Consider the following 27,942-nt stretch of genomic DNA (forward strand, 5'->3'; position numbering starts at 1 on the left):
TCCCACAGGCTCCTCTGGGTCGGTCTAATCTCTGTCCTCATTATCATTTATCCATATACCTGGAAGATGTCCCGCTAAAACTTGAAGTTGAACATAAGCCGAGTTTTTAAATGGCCTGACTAAGGCCTTCTGTGTTTCCTCTGGAAAGGAGATAATAAAATGTTTCCAATATTTAAAAAAACTGGCTAACTGGGTATCTGTTGGGTTCTGTAAACTATGCTGCTCAAATATATAGTGAGCGGTCAGTGCATTCTTCAGTTCTTTTAAATTTGGTGCTGATTTAGCCTTCCATGCTCTTAAAATTAAATTACGTCCAAGTAATATAATTATGTTAATCATTTTATGATTCCTAACCGCGGTTTGTGGTTTCATTAGAAAAAATATTTCTATAGGTAGTATCACATGTTCTATTTTAAGGGTTATTTTCATCCAGTATATTACCTTGGCCCAAAATTGGGCTATTTTAGGGCATGCCCAGAAACAATGTAACATATCCGCTTCAGCTGAGCTGCATCTAGGACATCTAATCATTGTCTTATACCATTTGGTTAATTTTATCGGGGTTAAATATACCATTAAGGCCACTTTAATCTGTGATTCTTTCCATGTGGTTTGTACCCAACTTTTCTGTATCACCTTGAAGGCATTCTCTATCGCTTCCTTATCTATTTGTGGGAATACTTTTTTCCATATCGTCACAATATATTCTATTTGAGCTACGTCTGATTCATAAGTAAGAAGGGCATAAAACGGGGCAATAGAATAGATCCCCCCTTGAAAGTTGTTAATTCTACTTTGAATCTTGGACAATGACCATTCTATCCCGTAATTTTTTTAAGTTCATATATAAGATGCCTTGTCTGTAAATAGGCATAAAACTCTTTGTTTGATAATCTAAATTGGTTGCTAATTTCCCCAAACGTTAAAGGTTCTAAATCTGTATTCATCATTTGCGCTACAAAGACTAACCCTTTACTGGACCAAGATCTGAAAACCTCATCTGTAATTCCTGGCATAAAAATAGGGTTCCCGGTGATGGATAAGTATTTAGACACATGAGGCGATATATCCAGACTCACACAAAACTTTTGCCAGGCTATAATGATATTTTTAAAAGTTTCTAACATAAAAATCTGTGTTGGTAAAGCTGTAATTGGGCAGTGTAGGATAGCGTCTAAACGATAAGGAGCTATTAATGCAGTTTCCCATTCTATTGGGGATACTTGATCTTGTCTTGTCAACCAGTCCACTGCCACTTTAACCCGTGCTGCTAAACTGTAAAGAGATATATTAGGTAGTGCCAACCCAGCAGCTTCTAGATTGTTCATCAATCGCACTACCGAAATTCGTGCTTTAGAGCCTTGCCATAAGAATCTAGAACATGCCTTATTAAATTTTACTATGTCTTTTTTGTGAATATGTAGTGGAATATTCTGAATGAGGTAAAATATTTTGGGGAACAAAATAGTTTTTATGAGCGTGAAAATAGGAAGGTTTATCCAGTCTTCCATCTTTTTCTTGCATTCTAAAAAACATTTATTATAATTCAGATTATACCATTCTTGTGGGTTCGGATTTAATATAATCCCTAAATAAGTTATCTGTGCGGTTTCTCTAAAAGGATGTTTTATCGTTCGAACTTTTTTATTTAACCAGAGTAGTTCAGACTTGGATACATTAATTTTAAACCCTGAAATCTTACCAAAGATATTAACTGTATCCAAAAAATATCGGAAGGTTCTTATTGATATTGCTTAAACAGAGCAGTATATCGTCTGCGTACATCAGCAGAACCAGTTTCCGTGCCCCAATTCGAATCCCGTCTAGTTGTTGCCGCAAGGAGGAACAATCTCTTGATTGATAGTCTTATTAGAAACAACCTTAGGAAGAAAACTAGGTTTGGTACGCAAAACCAGCTTATCTGAATGGAAAATAAGATAAGGGGAATCACACTGTAAAGCAGATAGCTTAGAAACTCTTCGAGCCGAAGAGATAGCAACTAAGAACAAAACTTTCCAAGACAGAAGCTTAATATCTATGGAATGCATAGGTTCAAACGGAACCCCTTGAAGAACTCTAAGGACTAAGTTTAGGCTCCAAGGCAGAGCAACAGGCTTAAATACAGGCTTAATTCTGACCAAAGCCTGACTAAAAGTTTGAACGTCTGGGACATCTTCCAGACGTTTGTGTAGTAGAATAGACAAAGCAGATATTTGTCCTTTTAGAGAACTAGCCGATAATCCCTTCTCCAAACCTTCTTGGAGAAAAGACAATTCTAGGAATCCTAATCTTACTCCACGAGTAACCTTTGGATTCACCCCAATAAAGATATTTGCGCCAAATCTTATGATAGATCTTCCTGGTGACAGGTTTTCTAGCCTGAATTAGGGTATCAATGACCGACTCAGAGAACCCATGCTTTGATAGAATTAGGCGTTCAATCTCCAAGCAGTCAGACGCAGAGAAACTAGATTTGGATGCGAGAACGGACCTTGGATTAGAAGGTCCCGCCTCATTGGCAGGGTCCACGGTGGAACCAAGGACATGCCCACTAGGTCTGCATACCAAGTCCTGCGTGGCCACGCAGGTGCTATCAGAATCACCGAAGCTCTCTCCTGCTTGATTCTGGCAACCAGACGTGGGAGGAGAGGAAGCGGTGGAAATACGTAGGCCAGATTGAAGGACCAAGGCACTGCTAGAGCATCTATCAGTACCCCCTTGGGATCCCGGGACCTGGACCCGTAACGAGGAAGTTTGGCATTCTGACGAGACACCATCAGATCCAATTCTGGTGTGCCCCATAGCTGAATCAGCTGAGCAAATACCCCCGGATGGAGTTCCCACTCCCCCGGATGGAAAGTCTGACGACTTAGAAAAACCACCTCCAAGTTCTCTACTCCTGGGATGTGGATTGCTGAAAGATGGCAAGAGTGATCCTCTGCCCATCGGATTATTTTGGTTACCTCCATCATCGCTAGAGAACTCCTTGTTCCTCCTTGATGATTGATATAAGCTACAGTCATGATGTTGTCCGACTGAAACCTGATGAATTTGGCTGCAGCAAGCTGAGGCCACGCCTGAAGCGCCTTGAATATCGCTTTCAGTTCTAGAATGTTTATCGGAAGAAGAGATTCCTCCCGAGACCATAAGCCCTGTGCTTTCAGGGAGTTCCAGACTGCACCCCAGGCTGGCAGGCTGGCATCTGTCGATACAATAAGCCACTCTGGCCTGTGGAAGTACATTCCCTGAGACAGATGGTCCTGAGACAACCACCAGAGAAGAGAATCTCTGGTCTCCTGGTCCAGATGCAGTTGAGGAGATAAATCTGCATAATCCCCATTCCACTGTTTGAGCATGCATAGTTGTAGTGGTCTGAGGTGTAGGCGGGCAAAAGGAACTATGTCCATTGCCGCTACCATGAGTCTGTTTACCTCCATACACTGAGCCACTGATGGCCGAGGAATGGCATGAAGAGTTTGGTAAGTGGTTAAGAGTTTTGATTTTCTGACCTCCGTCAGAAATATTTTCATTTCTACCGAATCTATCAGAGTCCCTAGAAAGGAAACTCTTGTAAGAGGGGAGAGAGAACTCTTTTTTATGTTCACCTTCCACCTGTGAGATCTCAGAAAAGCCAACACAATGTCCGTGTGAGACTTGGCTAACTGAAAAGTCGACGCCTGAATTAAGATGTCGTCTAGATAAGGCGCCACTGCTATGCCCCGAGGTCGTAGAACCGCCAGAAGGGACCCTAGCACCTTTGTGAAAATTTTTGGAGCTGTGGCCAACCCGAAGGGAAGAGCCACAAACTGGTAATGCCTGTTTAGAAAGGCAAATCTGAGAAATTGATGATGATTTCTGTGAATAGGGATGTGTAGATACGCATCCTTTAAGTCCACGGTAGTCATATATTGACCCTTCTGGATCAGAGGCAGAATAGTCCGAATGGTCTCCATCTTGAATGTTGGAACTTTGAGGAACTTGTTTAGAATTTTGGAGATCCAAGATTGGTCTGAAAGTTCCCACTTTTTTGGGAACCACAAACAGGTTTCAGTAGAACCCTAGCCCCTGTTCCTCTTTTGGGACTGGGCGGATCACCCCCATGGTAAGATCATCTTCTACACAGCGTAAGAACGCCTCTCTCTTTGTCTGGTTTACAGACAATTGAGAAATATGAAATCTCCCCCTTGGAAGGGAGTCTTTGAATTCCAAAAGATATCCCTGGGACACAACTTCTAAAACCCAGGGATCGTGAACATCTCTTGCCCAAGCCTGAGCAAAGAGAGAGAGTCTGCCCCCTACTAGATCCGGTCCCGAATCGGGGGCTACCCCTTCATGCTGTCTTAGAGGCAGCTGCAGGCTTCTTGGCCTGTTTACCCTTGTTCCAAGCCTGGTTAGGTCTCCAGACTGACTTGGATTGGGCAAAATTCCCCTCTTGCTTTGCAGCAGAGGAAGCTGAAACGGAACCACTCTTGAAGTTCCCGAAAGGAATGAAAATTACTTTCTTTCGTCTTCATCTTATTTGATCTATCCTGAGGAAGGGCATGACCTTTTCCTCCAGTGATGTCTGAAATAATCTCTTTCAGTTCAGGCCCGAATAGGGTCTTTGCTTTGAAAGGGATGCTATGCCCCGAGGTCGTAGAACCGCCAGAAGGGACCCTAGCACCTTTGTGAAAATTTTTGGAGCTGTGGCCAACCCGAAGGGAAGAGCCACAAACTGGTAATGCCTGTTTAGAAAGGCAAATCTGAGAAATTGATGATGATTTCTGTGAATAGGGATGTGTAGATACGCATCCTTTAAGTCCACGGTAGTCATATATTGACCCTTCTGGATCAGAGGCAGAATAGTCCGAATGGTCTCCATCTTGAATGTTGGAACTTTGAGGAACTTGTTTAGAATTTTGGAGATCCAAGATTGGTCTGAAAGTTCCCACTTTTTTGGGAACCACAAACAGGTTTCAGTAGAACCCTAGCCCCTGTTCCTCTTTTGGGACTGGGCGGATCACCCCCATGGTAAGAAGATCTTCTACACAGCGTAAGAACGCCTCTCTCTTTGTCTGGTTTACAGACAATTGAGAAATATGAAATCTCCCCCTTGGAAGGGAGTCTTTGAATTCCAAAAGATATCCCTGGGACACAACTTCTAAAACCCAGGGATCGTGAACATCTCTTGCCCAAGCCTGAGCAAAGAGAGAGAGTCTGCCCCCTACTAGATCCGGTCCCGAATCGGGGGCTACCCCTTCATGCTGTCTTAGAGGCAGCTGCAGGCTTCTTGGCCTGTTTACCCTTGTTCCAAGCCTGGTTAGGTCTCCAGACTGACTTGGATTGGGCAAAATTCCCCTCTTGCTTTGCAGCAGAGGAAGCTGAAACGGAACCACTCTTGAAGTTCCCGAAAGGAATGAAAATTACTTTCTTTCGTCTTCATCTTATTTGATCTATCCTGAGGAAGGGCATGACCTTTTCCTCCAGTGATGTCTGAAATAATCTCTTTCAGTTCAGGTCCGAATAGGGTCTTTGCTTTGAAAGGGATGTTCAAAAGTTTAGATTTAGACGACACATCAGCAGACCAGGACTTAAGCCATAACGCCCTGCGTGCTAAAATGGCAAAACCTGAATTATTTGCCGCTAATTTAGCAAGTTGAAAAGCGGAATCTGTAATAAAAGAATTAGCCAACTTAAGGGCCTTGATTCTGTCCATAATCTCCTCTAATGGAGTCTCCATGTGAAGAGCCTCCTCTAGAGCCTCAAACCAGAAAGCAGCTGCAGTAGTTACAGGAACAATGCACGCAATAGGTTGAAGAGAAAAACCCTGATGAACAAAAATTTTCTTCAGGAGACCCTCTAATTTTTTATCCATAGGATCTTTGAAAGCACAACTGTCTTCGATAGGTATAGTTGTACGCTTAGACAGAGTAGAAATAGCTCCCTCCACCTTAGGGACTGTCTGCCACGAGTCCCGCATGGTGTCAGATATGGGAAACATTTTCTTAAAAACAGGAGGGGGAGAGAACGGAATACCCGGTCTATCCCACTCCTTAGTAAAAATATTCACAATCCTCTTAGGGACTGGAAAAACATCAGTGTAAACAGGAACCTCTAAGTATTTATCCATTTTACACAATTTCTCTGGAACCACTATAGGGTCACAATCATCTAGAGTCGCTAATACCTCCCTGAGCAATAAGAGGAGGTGTTCAAGCTTAAATTTAAAGGTCGTCATATCAGAATCTGTCTGAGGAAGCGTCTTTCCTGAATCAGAAATTTCTCCCTCAGATAACAAATCCCTCACCCTTACTTCAGAGCATTGTGAGGGCATATCAGATACGGCTACTAAAGCGTCAGACGGCTCAGCATTTTTTCTAAACCCAGAGCTGTCCCGCTTTCCTTGTAAACCAGGCAGTTTAGATAAAACCTCGGTGAGGGTTGTATTCATAACTGTGGCCATGTCTTGTAAAGTAAAAGAATTTGACGCACTAGAGGTACTTGGCGTCACTTGTGCGGGCGTTACTGGTTGTGACACTTGGGGAGAGCTAGATGGCAAACCCTCATTTACTTCTGACTGAGAATCATCTATTGCTCTATTTTTAAGTGCTAATATATGTTCTTTATAGTTTATAGACATATCAGTACAATTGGGACACATTCTAAGAGGGGGTTCCACAATGGCTTCCAAACATATTAAACAAGGATTTTCCTTGGTGTCAGACATGTTAAACAGGTTAGTAATGAAACAAGCAAGCTTGGAAAACACTGTAATCAAAGTGAAAAACACTTAGAAATAAAACGGTACTGTGCCTTTAAGAGAAAAAAAGCTGCACCAGTTCTGCAAAACAGTGTAAAAAAGCAGTAAACTTAACGAAATTTTTACAGTAGCATTATAAAGGCTTAGTAACTTTGCACAGCTATGCAAAAAAACAATTAACCCCTTAATGGCAAAAATGGATTGAAAAAACGTCAAACCCAGTAAAAAAGACTTTCAGCACCTTGCCACAGCTCTGCTGTGGCTCCTACCTGCCCTTCAGAACGATTTGTGTGGGGGGGGGGGGGAAACTTCTTTAACAACCCTCAAACACAGCAGACAACCTCAGGAGAAGCAGTGATATGTCTCAGAGGAAAGGAAACTGCGCAACTGAGGCGCGAAAATAGGCCCCTCCCACCTCATTCGATGTTTTAAAGCCTATCAGAGACCATGTGAGTTACAAAACTCAAAACCAAGCCACAATGACCCCTTTAGTCCCTTCAAAAAACGTTACAAATGCATCAAAAAACAAAACGTTTTTTCCTAACAGTGTCACCAGTAACTAATGAGCCCTTCAAGCAAGCTGAAATTCCTATTATTATTATTATCGGTTATCGGCCAACAGATTCCGCAGCGCTAATTAAAGTATCTGAATACAGCTTACCCTTCCCTCATGGGGATATTGCCAGCCTTTTCTAGAATTAACACAGTCTATCTAGAAAAATATAGACTGAACATACCTCATATGCAGCTTAGCCTGCAAACTGTTCTCCCAACTGAAGTTTTCCAATACTCTTCAGGCCTTGTGAGAACAGCAGTGGATCTTAGTTACAAAGTGCTAAGATCATCATCCTCCTTGCAGAAATCTTCATCCCTTTTCTGCCAGAGAGTAAATAGTACACACCGATACCATTTAAAATAATAAACTTTTGCTTGAGAAGTAAAAAACTAACATTTTAGTCACCACATAGCTCTTTGCCTTCCTAGCAGTTAAGCAGGCAGAGAGAATGACTGGGGGGTGGAGCTAAGGGGGGAGCTATATAGACAGCTCTGCTGTGGGTGCTGTCTCTGCCACTTCCTGTAGGGAAGGAGAATATCCCACAAGTAAGGATGAATCCGTGGACTCGATACATCTTACAAGAGAAATATTAAATATTTTTAGAATTCAGTATATTTCTGTTGAACACTCACTGAAAACAGCGATTTTACAGTCAAAAGTTAAAACATAACGTTTATTCTATGTCACAAATAAAATAACAGACCTTTGAAGGTGTTCATCCTCCGAACCCCCGCGTCATCTGATGCTTATCGCTGTAGCTTTATCAAAGATGACTTAGACGTTTAAATCTGCCCCCGCTACCAGTCACTCCGAATCAGCCCACCGAAAGTGATGTATTGGGACATCTAACAAACTGTAAAAATCTATTGTGGATGACGTATGCTGTTGCTAGGAATAGTGAGAACCATTTCATGTTAATTCAGCTTTTAAATGTAGCATCTAATTACAATTCAACTAAATTAAATTAACCTCTTAAGGACTAGCAACGTACCCTGTACCCTTTGTATAAGGATTCAGTTATTAATAGCTATTTCTGGTGACCAGAAGGGAGGAGGGAGGGTATAATATTGCAGTCCTTGCTATAATAAACAAGAAAACCCTTAACGACCGGTGATGTGCATGTGACATCGTGGTCATTAAATCTACAACCTTTGGACAAAATGTCTTTCAAGGTGGGATCTGTCTGGCGTATATTCAGATTGTTCTTAAACGAACGCTAAATACAGTAGATTTGCATAATCAACAAATGTATGATAAAAAGACAAAGCAATAGAGTCTGAACTTCAAATGAGAAGTAGATTTTTTTTTTCTGACAAATTTGGACGTTATTTCTATTTCCACTCCTTCTGTATCATGTGACAGCCATCAGCCAATCACAAATGCATATGTGAATTTTGTGAATTCTTGCACATGCTCAGTAGGAGCTGATGACTCACAAAGTGTAAATATAAAGACTGTGCACATTTTGTTAATGGAAGTAAATTGGAAAGTTGTTTAACATTACATGCTTTATCTGAATCACAAAAGTTTAATTTTGACCTGAGTGTCCCTTTAATGATTTGTACAACCTAATTATATTGTCTGCTATATTTTTTATAAAATGTATGTTGTCACCAGTAGATCGTTTCCTATTTTGCCTATTTTTGACAAGTAATTTCTTTCTGTCCATTAATCTAACCTGTTGTCTTAAAGTCATAGTCTGTTTGTCAAAGCCCCTTTCTATCAATCTTATAACCAAATGCATGCAATGCTCATCATAAAAAAGCTAGTGCAGTACAGTTTTGTCTTATATCTATAAATTGACCTTTCAGTATTCCCTGTGGCGGATGACCAGAGACCTACAGCAAGATTGTGTTTCCCGAGCAGATTCATTGTCAGTATTTACCATAAGTAGGACCTCTAAGAATTTTTTTTTTTAAATAAAATCCCCAAGTGTACTTAAAGGGACAGTCTACTCCATATGTTTTGTTGTTGAAAAAGATAGATAACCCTTTAATTAATCATTACCCAGTTTTGCATAACCATCACGGTTATATTAATATACTTTTGACCTCTGATTACCTTGTATCTAAGCCTTCTTTTGAAAGACTTGCATTTTAGCCAATAATTTCTGACTCATAAATAACTCCATGGAAGTGAGCAAAATGTTATCTATATGGCACACATAAACTATACTGTCAAAATGCTCTGAGATAAGAGGCGGCCTTCAAGTGCTTAGAAATTAGCATATGAGCCTATGTAGTTTTAGCTTTCAACTAAGAATACCAATTTGATGATAAAATGTTGTATACAATTGCATGCCCTATCTGAATCATGAAAGTTTAATTTTGACTAGACTGTCCCTTTAAGATTACAATCATTATTGTTTAGATATACTACAAAGTCTCTTGCTTGTTACTGATTTCCTTCCCATACGATCAGCAGGTTATCTATATATCTAGTATATAAATCTATTTAGTGACCAAAAACATTTTTATGTCTAACACTGTGAGTCCTAATACCAACCTAAAAATATATTGGCATATGAGGGGGAAAATTTAGCCCCCCTGGCCATCCAACAATTTTGTAAATAAAAAATATCATCAAAAATAAATTATGCATCAATAAAAAGTATAATACCTTTATGATATATTCTTCTTAAAAAGGTAGTATAAAGATTTAAAACATACCTTGTCGCTTTTACACCCAAATCATGGGGAATACAAGAATATAAAGAACTGACATCTAAATGTATTGTACCTTGTTTAGTAAGTGTGCCGTATCTTTAAATAATCAGGTAAATGAACGACTGCTGGTTGCAACAAGTCTAGCAATCCCCTCAGATGTGCCATCAAGGAACCCACACTGGACACTATTGATCTAGACGATGATGCAAATGGGTTCTTGTGTATTTTGGGGACTAATCTAAAATGAAGTGTGATTGGGTTATCCTGAAGTAGATATTTAATTACTTCCTCATCCAAAATGCTCAAGTATTTTTCTTTGTCTAAAAGATGTGACAATTGTCTCTTAATCAATTCAGTAGGATTATAGGTTAATCTTTTATAAGTGACAGAATCATTAAACTGTCTCAATGCTTCTTTATAATAATCGGCCCTATTTTGAACTATAATAGAGCCACCCTTATCTGCTGGGGTGATAATTGCATCCCTATTATCTACTAGTTGTTTTAGAGCCTTAGATCAATTACCAATGTTTTTCTTATCGTTTTAAATAATCTTTTGATTTAATTTTATAATATCATTGTATATTTTTTTCTTGAAACATATCAATAACATTATCTCAAGTCTGTATTGGATACAAATCACTTTTGTTCTTTAAGATAGTATTTTTTTATGAAATTTCACATCTTCAATCTGTCTACCTGATTCTACTTGTAGTTCTAACAGTGCCTGTCCCATACATTGATACTCAAATAAAAGATCAGTAATAGCAGGTTGTGAGTGTGACTTAAACTTCAGATTATTCAATTCATGTGTCAACACATTTGTTTTATCCAGATTTGTATCCAATTAATAAAAATGCTTCTTTAGTACAAATTCTCTCATGAACTTATTGATATCTATGATAGTCATATATAAATTAAAGTTAGTAGTGGGAGAGAAGCCTAAGCCCTTCTCCATAACTTCTCTTGGTCACTTGAATTTCCATCTGGTCTTGCACCTGGATATTTTCCAGATTGCTGTCCACAATTATATCCCCCTTTCAACATCAAGTGATGTATCCTGGGTTGTATATTCAGCTGTAGATTAATTAGACTCCAATGATCTTGATATTGAGGCTGAATAACGCCTTATAGAAAAACTCCTGAGAAACATATTTTCCTCTCCTCCCTTCAAGTTTTATATCCTCCTGATTTGTTATTGCCCAGTCTGGTTGCTCCGGTTGATTCAGAGTGACATGGTAGCGGGGGGGGGGGGGGTTGGGGGGGGGGGGGAGAGATTTAAAGGTTTGGTATTTTCCATATCTAAATAAGCCTTCTTTAATAAAGATATGACAAAATATGTTGGTTGATGCTGGGGGTCGGAGGATGAGCATCTTCACAGGTTATTTTATTTGTGACACAAACGTCATGTTTTAACTTTTTATGCTTGCCTTGGGTGACTGTAAAATTGCTGTTCTACAGCAATATACGGAATGCTCACAATTATATATATATATGCCTTCCACACGCTGCAGGTTTCCAGTGCCAGAGGATGCAAAGCAGCCCCAGAGCATCGCCGAGCCACCACCATGCTTAACAGGGGCAACATATACGTGCCCCTGTCCGCCGCAGCTCGCCTCTGTCTTGCTGAATTCCCCAGGCAGAATTCAGCATTGCACACAAGTGCGATTTTGCACTTGTGTGCAATCCCACCCCCTGCCCGCACACAGCCAATCAGACGTAGGCAGGAGCTGTCAATCTCAACAGTCGAAAAGACCGGGGAGATTAAATTTCGCCAAACAAGAGGTGGCGAGAGGTTAGGGAAGCAGCAGTCTGATGACCACTGCTTGTTAAATACGGCGTGCATGTTCTCGTGTGAGAACCTGCAGCCGTAGTAGGGCGAAAGGCTTGCAAAGCCTTTGATAAATCGCCCCCATAGGGTTGAAGAGTTCCAGTTTTGTTTCATTGCTTCACAGAAAAGAATTCCAAAACTACTGTGGCTTATTTATATGATTTTGAGCATATTGGAGCCAACTTTTCATGTTATTTTGGGTCAGTAGTGATGTACGTCTTGGAGTTCTGGCATGGAAACCTTCTGCGTTTAGTAAATGCCTTACTGTGCAAACTGAAACCTCAGTGCCTGTTGCCACCAAGTCTTGCTGCAGTCACAAGGGTTTTTCTCAACCTGACTTCTAAGAAATCTGGTTGCAGCCGTTGATAGCTTCCTTTTTCTGCCCCATCTAGGTAGTGTAACCACTGTTCCTTTAACTTTGAACCTGTAAACTATGCTTCCCACAGTGTCTCTAGGAACATTCAGTGCCCTTTAACTGTTTGGACCATTCTTTTGACTTAGCCATATTTCTAATATGCAGTCAAATGTCACTCAACAAACCCCTAGCCAGTTCAGGCATTCCATGTGTTCTAGCTCAAGCACACCTGCATTGTATATGTTTCTTTTTATTTAATATCGCTCTCTCTCTCTCTCTGTGTGTGTGTGAAACTATGCCAAGAGAAATTTTTATGTGTACTTTTTGATATTTCTTGTGTTATCTATGTGGGCTACACTCGCTTTGTTGTTTCTTTTTTCTTGGTATCTTGGATGTGTTTCATGTTAATTTCTAGATAATGTATTTGATTGTCTGAATATTATATTGGACATTTTTATTTTTTCTGTTTTTCTCTTTGTGTGTTAAAACCATGACAAACTGGATTTGATTGTATTTATATGTTTGTTAAAACTAAAAACCTAATCTTGATTTTATGGGGATCTGTCCTGTAAACAATATTTCTACAAAAATAAATATGAGTAAAACTGCTGTCAGCAGAAAGGGAATAGTATATATACACATAGCAAAGGTGCTGTTTACCAAATACGTTTACATTTAGCTTGAGAGCTAAATAACAACCAGTAAGAATTCATTTGAATGTGAAACACATACTATTGTTCTCTTACAGAAGCTTTCTGTGGGTTTCCCTTTTAAAGGGACATAACACCCAAAATTTTAAGCAACTTTCCAATTTCTTCTATGATTTAATTTGCTTCATTCTCTTGATATCCTTTGTTGAAGAAGCAGCAATGCATTACTTGGAGCTAGCTAAACTTTGAGTGAGCCAATAACATACGGCATATATGTGCAGGCTCCAATCAGCAGCTCCTGAGTCTACCTAGGTATCGTTTTCAATAAAGTATATAAAGATTAATAAATTAGATAATAGAAAAAAATGGAAAGTTGTCACATGCTGTATCTGAATCATGAAAGAAAAAATGAATTTCATGTTCCTTTAAGGTTATATTTCTACTCACATTCTTTTTCTAATGAGCAAATTGAGGAGCTCAAATTTAAATTCAAATACAAATTCAAAATACCACCCAATAAGTAATGCAGAATTTTATGATGTTTTAATTCACCAGGGCATCTGAGCAGAATACTTTACATTATATATCTAGAATTATACCACGCCTGTGGATGAACATCACTTCTTGGTGTTTCCCTAGTCCTATATAATATTGAAGAGAACTCCTTATAAGTACATAACTGCCCCAAATCTTACCATTAACTCCTCTGGTGCTGGTCTCTCCTTTGGTGGTTTCCTCATACTGCACAAAAAATAAATAAAAAAATAAAATAAATATGACAGTTGCCGTAAGGAGTTTACAGCCGTTTGCATAATTATTTGTTATTCCTACTAACACACATAGTATTGCTTCTCTTCACTCCTATCCTTGATTTCCCTCCTCATCAATACTATTTATTTCTTCCTTCTGACTCTCTTTCATCCTCACACTATTGCATTCACCACTTCCTGCTCTCCCTCACTGTGAGCAGCATTCATACTGGCTCTACGTAAAGACATGACAGGCGTTATGGTGTCAGGCTGCTGTAGGACCATTCACTTTTTGGGGTCAGGGACATTTGCTATTGGCAGAGAAAGAATCCGCAGCAAAATTGGTGTGAGTAATAAAATAAACAATATATTGACTAAAAGAATAAAATATTGTCACCAAAATCAATAAAGATTCAAAATGAAGGCCATGATTATGCAAACATGTATGACATCATACTGACATCCAATAAGAAATGACTTGCTAGTTAGTAGTACAAAATTAGTAAACAAACAGTCAGCTAAATTACGAGTTTTGCGTTATGGTGAAAAATCAGCGTTATGGCTCTTTTTCACTACCGCTGGTATTACGAGTCTTGCAGGTATATCTGTACAGCACACTTTTTTGGCCTTAACGCAACGTAACTACTACAGCTTTCAAAAAGTCCTTTTTCAATGGGACTTCCACAGCGCCAGTATTATGAGTTTGCCTGTCTGGCCAAAAAGTGAGCGGTACAGCCTATACCGTCATGATCCGTACCGTAAACTGAAAGTCAGTAGTTATGGCTTTTATGTTACAGAGCTGTAGCATAAAACTCATAACTAAAGTGCTAAAAAGTACATTAACACCCATAAACTATCTATTAACCCCTAAACCGAGGCCCTCCAGCATCGCAAACACTAAAATAAAATTATTAACCCTTAATCTGCTGCTCCGGACATCACCGCCACTATAATAAACATATTAACCCCTAAACCGCCACATCACAAACACTAGTTAAATATTATTAACCCCTAATCTGCTGTCCCTAACATTGCCGCAACCTACGTTACTGTTATTAACCCCTAATCTGCTGCCCCAAAATTGCAGCCACTATACTAAAGGTATTAACCCCTAAACCTTACCCTAACTCTAACCCTAAGGGTCCCTAACACCCATTGTATCTATCTTAGGTTTTATTTTTATTACACAGGTAAGTTTGTATTTATTTTGACTAGGTAGACTAGTTAGTAAATAGTTATTACCTATTTACTAGCTACCTAGTTAAAATAAATACAAATGTACCTGTAAAATAAAAACTAACCTGTCTTACACTAACACCTAACCTTACACTACAATTAAACAAATTACATTAAATACAATTAACTAAATTACAAACAAAACAAACACTTCAATCCTATTGGCTGATCCAATCAGCCAATAGGATTGAGCTTGCATTCTATTGGCTGATTGGAACAGCCAATAGAATGCAGGCTCAATCCTATTGGCTGATTGCATCAGCCAATAGGATTTTTTCACCTTTAATTCCGATTGGCTGATAGAATTCTATCAGCCAATCGGAATTCAAGGGACGCCATCTTGGATGATGTCATTTAAAGGAACCTTCAGTGTACGGCTGGGACCGTATGAAGAGGATGTTCTGCGCCGGATGTCTTGAAGATGGAGCCGCTCCGCGTCGGAAGGATGAAGATAGAAGATGCCGTCTGGATGAAGACTTCTGCCCGCCTGGAGGACCACTTCTTTTCGCTTGGATGAAGACTTCTCCCGGCTTTGTTGAGGACTTCTTGCCGCTTGGATGAAGACTTCTCCCGGCTTCATTGAGGATGGATGTCCGATCTTCAAAAACTGTAAGTGGATCTTCGGGGGTTAGTGTTAGATTTGGTGGTGGTGGGTTTTACTGTTGGGGGGTTGTTTAGTATTTTTTTTTTACAGGTAAAAGAGCTGACTTCTTTGGGGCAATGCCCCGCAAAAGGCCCTTTTAAGGGCTATTGGCAGTTTAGTTTAGGCTAGTGGGTTTTTTATTTTGGGGGGGGCTTTTTATTTTGATAGGGCAATTAGATTAGGTTAATTAGTTTAATTATTTGATCATTTCTTTTTTATTTTGTGTAATTTAGTGTTTGTTTGTTTTTGTAATTTAGTTAATTGTATTTAATTAATGTAATTTATTTAATTGCAGTGTAAGGTTAGGTATTAGTGTAAGACAGGTTAGGTTTTGTTTTACAGGTAAATTTGTATTTATTTTAACTAGGTAGCTAGTAAATAGTTAATAACTATTTACTAACTAGTCTACCTAGTTAAAATAAATACAAACTTGCCTGTGAAATAAAAATAAAACCTAAGCTTGCTACAATGTAACTATTAGTTATATTGTAGCAAGCTTAGGGTTTATGTTATAGGTAAGTATTTAGTTTTAAATAGGAATTAGGTAATGATAGTAATTTTTATTTAGATTTATTTTAATTATATTAAAGTTAGTGGGTGTTGGGGTTAGACTTAGGGTTAGGGGTTAATAACTTAATATAGTGGCGGCGACATTGGGGGCGGCAGATTAGGGGTTAATAAGTGTAGGTAGGTAGCGACGACATTGGAGGCGGAAGATTAGGGGTTAAAATGTGTAATGTAGGTGGCGGCGATGACGGGGGCGGCAGTCTAGGGGTGTTTAGACTCAGGGTTTATGTTAGGGTGTTTCTTTCCCCATAGGAATCAATGGGGCTGCGTTACGGAGCTGTACGCTCCTTTATTGCAGGTGTTAGGCTTTTTTTTTAGCAGGCTCTCCCCATTGCTGTCTATGGGGAAATCGTGCACGAGCACGTAAAACCAGCTCAAAGTAGCGCTGGTATTTGAGTGCGGTATGGAGCTTAATTTTGCTCAACGCTGCAATATTGCCTGCTAACGCCGGGTTTTTGCAAACCTGTAAAAGCAGCGCTATAGGGAGGTGAGCGATGGAAATAACTTGCAAGTTAGCACCGAGCCGCTCATAACGCAAAACTCATAATCTAGCCGGGTGTTAATAAAAACAGACACACAAAAAAAAAAAGATGTCCAAAGATAATATAGAACTTTAATCAACAATCTAAAAAAAAACGGAGATGCAAAAAAAAAAAAAAAAAAAAAGGAAAAAAAAAAAAAAAAAAGGAAAAAAAAAAAAAAAAAAGAGAGAGAAATAAATAGATTATTACTGTAACAAGTGGAGTTAAAGGGACAGTCTACAAAAAATTTAACTTTCACGTTTCAGATAGGGCATGCAATTTTAACCTTTTGAGTGCTAATGACGGCTCTGAGCCTTCACAGAGTTTCTCACTCTGGTGCTAATGACGGCTCAGAGCCGTCACTAGCACTCTTTCACCTTGAGCGAGATCTGGGGGGCTCCTTACTGCTCCTACCCCGGTGATCGTGCCTGTAGAGTGACAGGCATCACTGGGGCTTCACGTGATGCGTGGTGACGTCATGCGCAATAACGTGATGATGTCACCGCGCAACTTTATTTATACTTAACAATGTTAAAGGGCCACTGTAAGTAAATATTTTCTATGCTTGTTACTAATTAACTACCCCAAATACGCTTTTTATCAATAGCATTTCATTAATATATCTCTACCGTATATCAGAAATCTTGTCTGCAAATTTAATTGTTTTCCAAACCCACTCCGTGGGTATCCTTTGCTCTGTACCAATCCGTTTACAATACCTAGGTTTCAAAATGGCGCTTTAAACACAAAGTTATTGGTTTAAGTATTTTGAACACTCAGTGCTGAAAATAGTGGGCAGGATAACGTGACATCATCGGCGAATAAAAGATATAACTTTTAGAACGTTATAAAACTTCGTTTTGGAGAAAATATAGGTCAGTAGGTTTTAATTAATGTTTATTAACTTTAATATGTTAGTTGTTTAGCTTAAAAATTATAACAGAAAGTAATCCTTTAAGTATAGGAAGAGGGGGCATGCTGCTTAGAAGCCTGTATCTCAGGCATCTAAGCAGCTACAGACCCACAAGACCCATTGTTGGAAAGGTAATCGCTTAACCTTTCCAACAGTGTAAGTCTTGGGGGTCTGTAACAAAAATTAAAAAAAAGTTAAAAAAAATTTTTTTTTTAAATTTCAAAAATAAAATAAAATATTAGCACCCAGATGGGAAATGGCTTAGCAGCCAAAGGGTTAAACAATGTTTCAATTTACTTTTATCATCAAATTGTTTTGTTCCTTTGGTATTCTTTATTGAAAGCTAAAGCTAGGTAGGCTCATAAGCTAATTTCTAAGCCCTGGAAGGCCGCCTCTTATCTTAATGCATTTTGACAGTTTTTCACAGCTAGACAGCACTAGTTCATGTGTGCCATATAGATAACATTGGGCTCACTTCCGTGAAGTTATTTATGAGTCAGCAATGATTGGCTAAAATGCAAGTCTGCCAAAAGAACCCAAAAAAAGAGGTCAGTCTGCAGAGGCTTAGATATAAGGTAATCACAGAGGTAAAAAGTATATTAATATAACCGTGTTAGTTATGCAAAACTGGGGAATGGCTAATAAAGCGATTATCTTTTTAAACAATAGAAATTCTGGAGTAGACTGTCCCTTTAAATAAAGAGGCTATATATTGTAACAGATGGAGTAAGAGACAAAAATGAGTAAAAAGATGAGTAATTGAAATATTTTACAAAAAGCAACAGAAGCATTTACAGATAGCAACAGAATATTTGATAGATGACAATTATATGACGTGACGTAGTTGGAGCAAGAGCAGAAAGTTTTAGTTAAAGATTATGTGTCGATAGATGGAGCAATGTGAGTAGCTGCAGTTATATCGTTTTTAAATGCACTAACTGAAGATGATATGATATGGAGTAATGGTAGAAGTTAAGGGATATTTGATCACATTGAACAATAGGAAAAAGTATAGTAAGGATCGCATGTAGCAACAGGATTGTTATAGATAGCGGTTTTCAGAGTGTACGTTTCATAAGTTATCACAATAGAATATGAGTCAATGGAAAATGACATTTAAAAGCTTTATGCAGCTAACAAAAAATTACTTGGAACAGGTATATTGATGAAGGTGAGAATGATATGGAGAAATATCACGTGGCAAAATGATAAGTATTTATACAATAATACAAACAATAAAATGAGGAGGTTATATTAAGTAATAAAGGTTATGGAATATACAAACAGAAGTTTTTGGAGCAAATGGATGGAACGTTTATATGGAGGAATCATGGGGAATAGTTATATGAAGAAAGTTATATGAAGGGGATATTTATAGGTATAGGTTACATAAGGCAATGGGATGAATTCCAATGGGAGGTTATGTGAGGTAACAGGAACAATTGTACAGTGAGATTACACAGAGTAAGAGAGAGAATTATAGAAAGTAGAGAAAGGAGAGTGTATATGTAGCAACGTGAGCTGTTGTATAAGCTTATATAGCGCATCACATGCAACAACTGTTATAAAGAGATTCCATGCAAGGCTGTGCAATGAATTATTGAGAAAGTTATACAGAAAGGTGTAAAAGTGGTATAGGAAGTGGTTTTATGTATATAAAAGTGAAAATATAAATAAAGTTTACTAGCAGAAATAGACTTGAGTTATAGGGAGAGATTACATGGAGCGAAGTAAGGAGTTATAGGTCAGAAACCTAAATCAGAATGCTCTAATGCTGAAAGCTAAACGTAACAAATATAAAATATATGTCCGAAATCTCCACTAATCTGTGATTTGTAAATAAAATCAAGATAGACAAGAATTTTGACTGCGTGTTCAGCAGAAGAGTATACAATATGATGTTTTAATTAAAAAAATACTAGTTGCAGACCAGACAAAACTGACAGACCACTACATGTGTAAAGATAGACAGAAAGATCAAGCAAATGACAAAAAACATGACACAAACCGGAGACCATAATCAGAGGGGATTATCATAGAGAAAATAGAACATATCAGTTAGATGTTGGGTGTCATAGAAATACCAGTACCACTGAGTGATGAAGTGTACAAAAGGCTCTGAGAATTCCCCTGCCGGAAGTACTGGAGAGTCCTGGAGCAGGGAGATATGAAAAGCAGAATATAAGTGTCATGGAAGTAAAATGTAATTGTCACACGCTCAATCACAAACAGTATATATGCGATTTGTGCTTGAACAAAAACAAAATGTATATTTATCTAAAAGAGAACAAGGACACTGCATATTCATTATTGGGACAAATAAAAGATGTATCATATTAAGAGCATGTTGGGCAGAAGGCATTTCTCCCATAAACATGTTCTGATCATACAACTATATAAAAGAAGCGCTAGTCGCAGGGGCAGCTTTGCACTGCTATCTGACTACTAAATACACAGATAATTACCATGGCCCAATTATCAGTAAAACAAGAGCTGTAATTAAGAGAGGGGAAATTAGCAAGAACCCTTATTAAGAGTTCTGCTTCCAACATACATATAATGTGGTACAAACAAAGCAGACAGTGAACAAAATGGAACCCGATAATGTCCCTACTGAATATAAAGACACAACAGATTTTTGCCAAGCCACTGGACACAATAAAGCAATAAGAAGCCCCATACTGTGTTGTTACATTCACAGCGAGGAAGGCAATACACTGTAGAAATGTTTCCCAGTATGTAAAGCAGATATCATTATGTATGTGTATCTACTAGTGATAGCACACAGATCTGCGCCTGACATGTTGTATAGTTATTCACAGAGCAGTGAGCAGGCGGGAAACTAGGAACCCTGCTCCTAAAGGGTTATGGCAGGAGACGGAGGGGGATAAAATACTCAAGGGGGCACATAAAGATGCATAATACTAGCTCTTTTTATTCAACTACCAGAAATACACTCTCCATTACTTTATACACATTGTCATTGTTGTCTCTAAAAGAGGGTTTGATAAAAAAATGTGTTTGTTTTTTTTAAACGATTGTCTTGTCCTTAGTAACACTACTTTTTATTTTAATACTGATCGAGGTGTGTACCTGTTTACCAATAGAGTTGTCCTTAATATTCAGTGTGCAATTGAACCCCAGAGATTTCCTAAAAGTAGTCCTGAGCTTAATATATTTATTTTAATTTCACCTTTTCTGTGCAAAAAAAGGGTGTTTAGTTCTTATGCATGAATATAAATTCTTGAATGTGCCTTTAACAATGTAGACAAGAGTCACCCCTTTAACTGCCCACCTCATGGCTATATAGGCCTCCATAAGTGCCTATACATCTGCAGATCACATCTCTTCACACCCCAGCATGCAGGTTCAAGCCCCACTTAATATTCTCAGCCCCTGTCCTTGGGGTCTGTTTCAGCAACTAGGATCAGCCTTGAAGGGGGGCTTCGAAGAGGAGGAGGGGGTGGGAAGCAGAGGCCAAGTCATGTTAAACAGCTCCAAGCCTTGCCAATGAACTCTCTCAGAGGGTGTCGTCCATTGTGCTTCATTAGGAAACAAAATATAAGCTTTCCACTCCATTAAGAATGACTTTAGGAGCGAAAGCACATAAGTCTGAGACTCACCTCATCAACAATGCATTGCAATATCTGGAGCGGCTGTGGTGAGAGGAGAGAGACAAGTATTAACCTATATGCAATATCTCTACAGTAGAGTCATAAGAGAGACAAAAACACCATTAATGCAATAAAAATAGCAAGATTAATCAACAGCAGAGCGCTCTTCTAAAAACATTGATGTTGGAGCATTTCTATTATTTCTAATGGTACCTAATCTAATACAGGCAGTTAAATGTTTGCTTTTTCTTCAAAATGCAATTTGCAAAGTTTAAAACAAGGCAGTGGAGCATGGAGAAAGAATCAGCCATCAGGAAAAAGAGAAAAGTGAATTTTTTCAAGCCCCCTCCTCATTTTCCTATGCCCCCCCCCTGCCGGAACTCATAAAGCTTACCATTAAAGATCCATGATTTTTCTGAATCTGGGGAAGAAAAGGAAAAAAAATAGAAAGGAAAAAATAAATAAATAAGAGAGAGATGGGGAAAAGGCAATATGTAATTAGCATGTCATAATCAAAACATCTCACTAGGACACATTATGATCACTGGGAGAAAATGATTGTCTTGCTGGTGGCAATTTGTGGGCATGTGTTAACACAATTTACATAATGAAAATACACAAGTGTTAATAGCTCTTCTCTCATTTATGGGTGAAAGTCGGCAGAATGCTAATTTACCACAAACACTTTTTAGTATCCTCCAGGTTATATTAGAAGAGGGAGGAAAAAAAAACAACAAACCATAATCCATTTCGGAGGCAGAGCTGTTTCCGCTCCGTGTATAAATAATGTTTTATGCGGCTCCATCGTGAGCGCAGAGCTTAATGTGGCAATCATCGCTAATGTGAGAAAACTCTCTTCTTTTTTTTTTTTTAAATTAAAAAACGATTTATTTAAAATTGAAATTAAATCATCGTCAGAAATTAGAATTTCTGGCCGCCTGCCAGGACTGGCCTGGCGTGCCACCCCTGCCTAATTTCTGGCTGGGAGACACAAACTTTAATTATAGCTTTGTGATGGGACGGGTTCTGGTATGTGGCATGAAGGGCCGAGCTTAGATGATGATGTGGATTTCTGTATTTTTGAATTATTAGTTAGAGAGCTGCCCATGTGAAAGTGGTTACAGAGGCACTGATCTCTGAAGTGGGAGACTAAGTGGTAACATTTGATTTTATTTCTTGAGGCATACATTTAGCCACCTTTTTTTTTCTCCCAGGAAAAATCAAAATGGCTGATTTACTATACACCATTTTACAAAATTAATCAGAACGGCAGTTAATTAGTATATTCACTTTATAGAGGACAGCAAAGTTGCTATATGTTGCATTGGGTGGAATGTACAATCTGCCATGTTAGGTTGAAGGATATTATTGCACCTTACAGGAAAAAAAAGTTTACTGTGTAAACAATGGGTTCTTCTTGGCATATAAGTTGTATGCTTTGCTGGGGGGGGGGGGGGTTGTCTGTCTATTTTCCAATATATAAAAAAAAAAATAGCAATATTTTAGCAAATAGACAGAGCTCTTAGAATATTATTACATATGAGGGCTACTTTGTTCAAGCCATTACTGGGTATTAAGGATGATATTAGTTGCTCCATATTGTTCAGCATATTTAAGTATCATCAAATCCAGGAGAAAAAAAAATACAAAATGAGCCCCAACAATTTATAGTAAATTAATGCAGGTAAAATTGTGATTAAAAGTGTTTCTGCACAGCTAAACATGCACGGTAGCCTTCATAACTATTGTTTTTATAGTTGGCCAATACTTGAAATTGCTACATAAACTTATAAATGGAAACATTGTACTATGGCTTATTTCCTGTTCCAGAGAGCTAACAATCTAATGCTCAGTTGTCAAGTCACATGGAGCAGCAAGGGAACTGGTGGTGGGTTATTAAATATCAGATACACTGCTTCCCTCTGCCTCCCACTCCTCAGTCGCCCTCTCTTATCTTTCCTTCTTTTGATCCTTCTCCCCACTGGGTTCTCTTATCTATCTCTTCTGTCTTGTTCATCAGATAATCTTCTTGTCACCCCCCTTGCAGGACGCACGCTTGCATTTTATTCAAATAATTCTTAAAAACAGCTTAAAAAGCCGTTTGGAATAACAGAGAGCGTCGCCATCAATCAGTGCGGGGGAGGGCGAGGATTTCCGCTGGTAAGTGTATAAACAGCAGATCAGCTCTTCAGAAGCAGTCATAAAAAACTCCATTAACTTCTGACAAAGAATGCAAATTAATCACAACATGGGGCTGGGCTGAATTAGCGAGCGTTTTGATCAGAGACAAGGCCAGAGAGACTCCCCCCAGAAAAACCTGCTACTGCTCATAGAGAATCCTTCACAGTCTCAGAGAGCCCTTCAGAAAAATCATCTTGCTTAAAGATGCCCATGACAGGGTCTGAAGAGACCCTCCGCCCCTTTCACATGTCAGAACAGTCTATGCTGTCATTTCAAACCAGTTCACATGCAGCTAAGATGTAAAGAGCACCACAGAAAGCCCATTTGCACAGTCTACAGAGTTAACCACACCATTGCCTTGAGAGAGCCATTTAGACTACAAATCGAGAGGTTTATTTTACCATAAAGACCTCTCTCAAAGTTGAAAATATAGAATTGTGTATAATTTACAGGGACGGAGTCAACAGACTTGTCCAAGTTGAGATTTCTCGACACTATATATTAAAGTTTAATGTTAACTTTTACATCCCTTTAATAAACGAAGATTTAAATGAGCTCTTAAGTTTCAGAAATGTTTCACCTATCTCTTTGGTAAGTCCATATTTTAACATTTTGAGTGCTAAACATTAGTGAGGTTTTTTCCCCCAATTTGTATTTTTTTTTATTATTATGAATTTTTATTGAGAGATAATTTGCAGGGGTAACAGGTACATGTAAACATTTCAAAATACAGAGGAGTCTGTAACCAACAGAGATTTAGAGAGATACAAAACACGTTTCAAATAACCAGTGTACCAGCTTCCCCCTTCCACATAATTTGCAAGTACCTGTAAATGTAAAGAGCACATTGAATACCAATATACAATATCTATATAACCAAAACCGTGCCTACACAACAATAACAGCGAAAAGACATGAGCTCTCATTTTCTACCTCCTGGACCTACAAAGGCCTCTCTTGGGCTTTAGAACCTAAATTATGAGACATAGGAGGTTTATTTAAATGGTGATAGGATCACTCTTGGACCCTTAACTTATATTTTAAAACAACATAGATTAATAGTGAAAATCTTTATTATATTCACTATAGGCATTGGGGCCCTCATATTGACACAACGCTCAACTACATTTTTTGAATCATATACCATACTACCACTGCTGGTCTGGGCATATAACTAGGATCAAATCCTATATCACACTGTAGGACTCCTATCCCAGAAAATAAACAAATATGTGGGGCTATGTCTATATATGAATTGGCAGTCTCACTTAAACCACCCAGAATGAAATTAGGTGTTAAAGGGGCTGTGAGGGATCATAACAGTTACATTCTATGTATATATAAGGATATATATAGGTGAGTAAGTAAACATAAACTTCTTCTATAGCTTTCTGTATAACCCCTAAACGGTGATAAGTGCAAAACTTGGCCCCAATGTAGAATGGTAGATCCTTATGAACCACCCACCTTAAAATTATGTGTTAAAGGGGTCTTCAGAGATTATATCAATGATACATAGATAGGAGAAATTTTTTTATCACACTATGCCTAACCTGTTTGTAAAAAATAAACGTGATTTTTAAAACACCTAATAGCTCAATTAACACAATTACTGTATATATGACACATAATATATTACTATAGCAGCACAACAGTACTGTATGTGAGAGACTAGCACTATCACTGAACAAACTCATTGCTTCCTTTTCCTAAGCCTAGTGATTAATAATATACTTATAATACAGCTCTGATATGTAATCAGGATTAGCAGATCAGTGAACCTAACGGAACTTAAAGAACATGCTTGTAAAATACAATGGCAATTTAAAAAAAAAAAAAAAATCCTGAACTATAATCACTCTAGTGTACTTTCTGTTGTTCCTAATCTACTGTACAATAGTTCACACAGCTAACATAGAACTAGACAGAGAATAGAATAACAGTAATAAACCTCCTTTGCAAAGGTTATGTGGAACTGTAACCATTACCAGACTAAAGAGGTGAAATGCCGCAGTTCTAAGGGAAATTTTTAAATACTGAGAAGGGATGGGCTATGCAGTTTTTACTTTAAAAACAAGTCTGACATTTTAGCGTTAAATATCAAAGACCCCCAAACATCAGGCGTAGTTGCCACCCATTAGGGTACGGCAGCTATAGAGATAAAGTTAAATCCAGGGAGTGGAGTCATATTTAGGAGTGAAAGAGTGGCAGTTAGTGTCAAGGTGTAGTTTGTTTCCCAATTATACATACTGCTGGTGGCTCTGCATTGTCGGAAACATATCCTATATCAGTCCTGCAGCAGTATCAGCCAATGCCCATTTTCCAGTGACTCTGTCTGCACATGTGGCTCGCAGAGAAATGCTGCAAATTTGACTGCTCAACGCTCATTTCACAGCTATGAGAGAGTTGCCTGTACGCCCAGCAGGTTGCATTTACTACAGAATCTTGAAACCGCGAGGTCAAGACATGCAGCCAGTGTTCGTGTCCAGACTCAATGGTGTCGGCCATCTCTCTTGTGTCTTTCACATGCCAATCCAGCTGGGAGGTTTTTCCACACCCCATAGGCTCAGGTCCCCAGTCAGTGGAGAATGTGAAATGTTACGCTATGGAAGTAGTTAGAGGTTCCGATATGTTCTTCTGCAACTTCAAATTAGGGAAATCGGTCTGAGCGATATCTTCCTGCAATGTTTCTCTCTTATCAGTTTCAGACCTGGATCCCTGTAAACTCTGCCTTTCAGTAGTTAGGGAAGGCTGGAAAGCTACATCTAGTTCTTCTAATATGGCTGTACAGAAATTTTCCATTAAGTCAATTAGTGGAATCAGAACAGCAGTTTCCATGGTAGTGCAGCACTTACGCTGCCAATGATCTTCTGATCTTAAGGGGGGAACGGGCCCCAACAACTTGGGTGAACAAAGTCACAGTGCAGGTTTCCCCGCCACGTGGCCAGTGCCCATGCAGTTCAGCTGAGGAACATAAGAAGGTCCACCTCCGTGAAAGCACCCGCTAACTTCTCTGGGGTTTCTCAGGACACCTCAGCAGGTATCCTCAAAATAAATAGAAGAAAAAAAGCAGTTATAGTAGGGGATAACCCCTAATAGACCAGTAAAGATCAGGAGCTCCCCACAAACGCGTCCTTCTGCAACAGCTATAGGCTCCGCCCCCCCACTTTGTATTTTAATTATTCCATTTATAGTTTTAAAGGAACACCAAACAAATACATTTCATCTCCATCTAGTTATGAGTGCTGCCATTAAGGAACCTAGGTTACACTGCAGGTATCTGAAGGAGATTTGCTGCACAAGTGCAAACAGGTCAGCACTGGAATGTAGTGAAAGCTAGATTTCAACATGGCTGCACCCATGACCAGAGGGATGCAGGGAATATAACGCCGTTGCAATTTAATAACACGTTCAGAACAGTGAGAACGTAAAATATTCCTAAAAAAAAAAAAAAACACTCCAAAAGCAAATTACACGCTTATGAAAATCACGACAATACTTAAAATACATATTATAGCATTATACAATACAATACATAGAACTAAAACACTGTATATGCATATATAATATACCCACAATCTTACAGCTCCTATAGGTGTTTTATAGATGTCCTAGTTTCACTATTGTATAGTAACAAAAAGGGTTGAGTTTCATGTAAATTGTATTGCCATATAATACTATGCAAAGCAGTGTTTCCCAACTCCAGTCCTCAGGACCCTTAACAGGCCACACATTTATTATATGAGGACTGGGTTTTGGAAACACTTGTGTAAAGGGAGCACTTAGATTATACCTTCAATGTAGGTGGCGATGCTGCTTTGAAAATGTTGCCACTATTGCCATCCACGAGAAGTATAGTAAAACGCCTCTCGGAGAGACTGCCTTTAAACACTGATTTCAAACCTTTTGAATATTTTCGATCCTGCAACAGAACCCTTTTTAATTTATCGCCACTTTGATGATGTTTAGATCATCAGAGCCTAAATCACAACCTTAAAGCGCGACCCTTCTCATTTACACAATTCAATAAATCCACATAAATTTTAATGTTAGTTTGGAGACAACGTTTCTTAAATAATGCCTTCTTCAGATTTTACTGTATCAATAGGTAAGTCATGTGTGATGCTGCACCTTAAAGGGACAGCAAACAACTACAAAATGTTTCTCTTGTCTTCCAATAGGTTAACAACATATCCAGAAGAGTCTTAAAGGAACATTAAACCCATTTTTTTTCTTTCATGATTCAGATAGAGAATACAATTTTAAACAACTTTCTAATTTACTTCTATTATCTAATTTGCTTCATTCTCTTGATATTCTTTCCTGAAAAGCATATCTAGATAGGTTCAGTAGCTTCTGATTGGTGGCTGCACATAGATGCCTCATGTGATTGGCTCACCCATGTGCATTGCTATTTCTTTAACTAAGGATATCTAAAGAATGAAGCATATTAGATATAAGAAGTAAATTGGAATGTTGTTTAAAATTGTATTCTCTGTCTAAATAATGAAAGAAAATTTTTGGGTTTAATGTCCCTTTAATTATATCAAAATAGATTTACACCTTGTTTGGTGAAATTGGTTTTTCGATGGTCAAACCTCACCAACCACTTTCCTTATTTGGAGGAGCCAATCTGGACTTGAGTCTAGAGAGGACAGGCATGCGACTGACATTGTGTTAACAAAAATCAACATTGGCTTCAGAAGAAATGATATAATAAAA

The 27,942-nt window shown here is 38.5% G+C and overlaps 1 protein-coding gene across 2 annotated transcripts in view; it reads right to left on the bottom strand.

The window, feature by feature from the left end:
- The window catches only part of MAP2K5 (mitogen-activated protein kinase kinase 5), a 314,237-nt gene that overhangs the window by 44,589 nt on the left and 241,706 nt on the right, over positions 1 to 27,942 (bottom strand). For both annotated transcript variants that reach the window (XM_053718510.1, XM_053718509.1), the window contains 4 exons: positions 21,434 to 21,460; positions 21,049 to 21,081; positions 19,516 to 19,577; positions 13,492 to 13,537 (listed from right to left, as the gene is read on the bottom strand). In XM_053718510.1, the coding sequence (XP_053574485.1) occupies positions 13,492 to 13,537; positions 19,516 to 19,577; positions 21,049 to 21,081; positions 21,434 to 21,460 (168 nt within the window). The remainder of the gene's footprint in view (positions 1 to 13,491; positions 13,538 to 19,515; positions 19,578 to 21,048; positions 21,082 to 21,433; positions 21,461 to 27,942) is intronic.

This window comes from Bombina bombina, chromosome 6, assembly GCF_027579735.1.
Source record: "Bombina bombina isolate aBomBom1 chromosome 6, aBomBom1.pri, whole genome shotgun sequence".
Classification (NCBI taxonomy): Eukaryota; Metazoa; Chordata; class Amphibia; order Anura; family Bombinatoridae; genus Bombina; species Bombina bombina.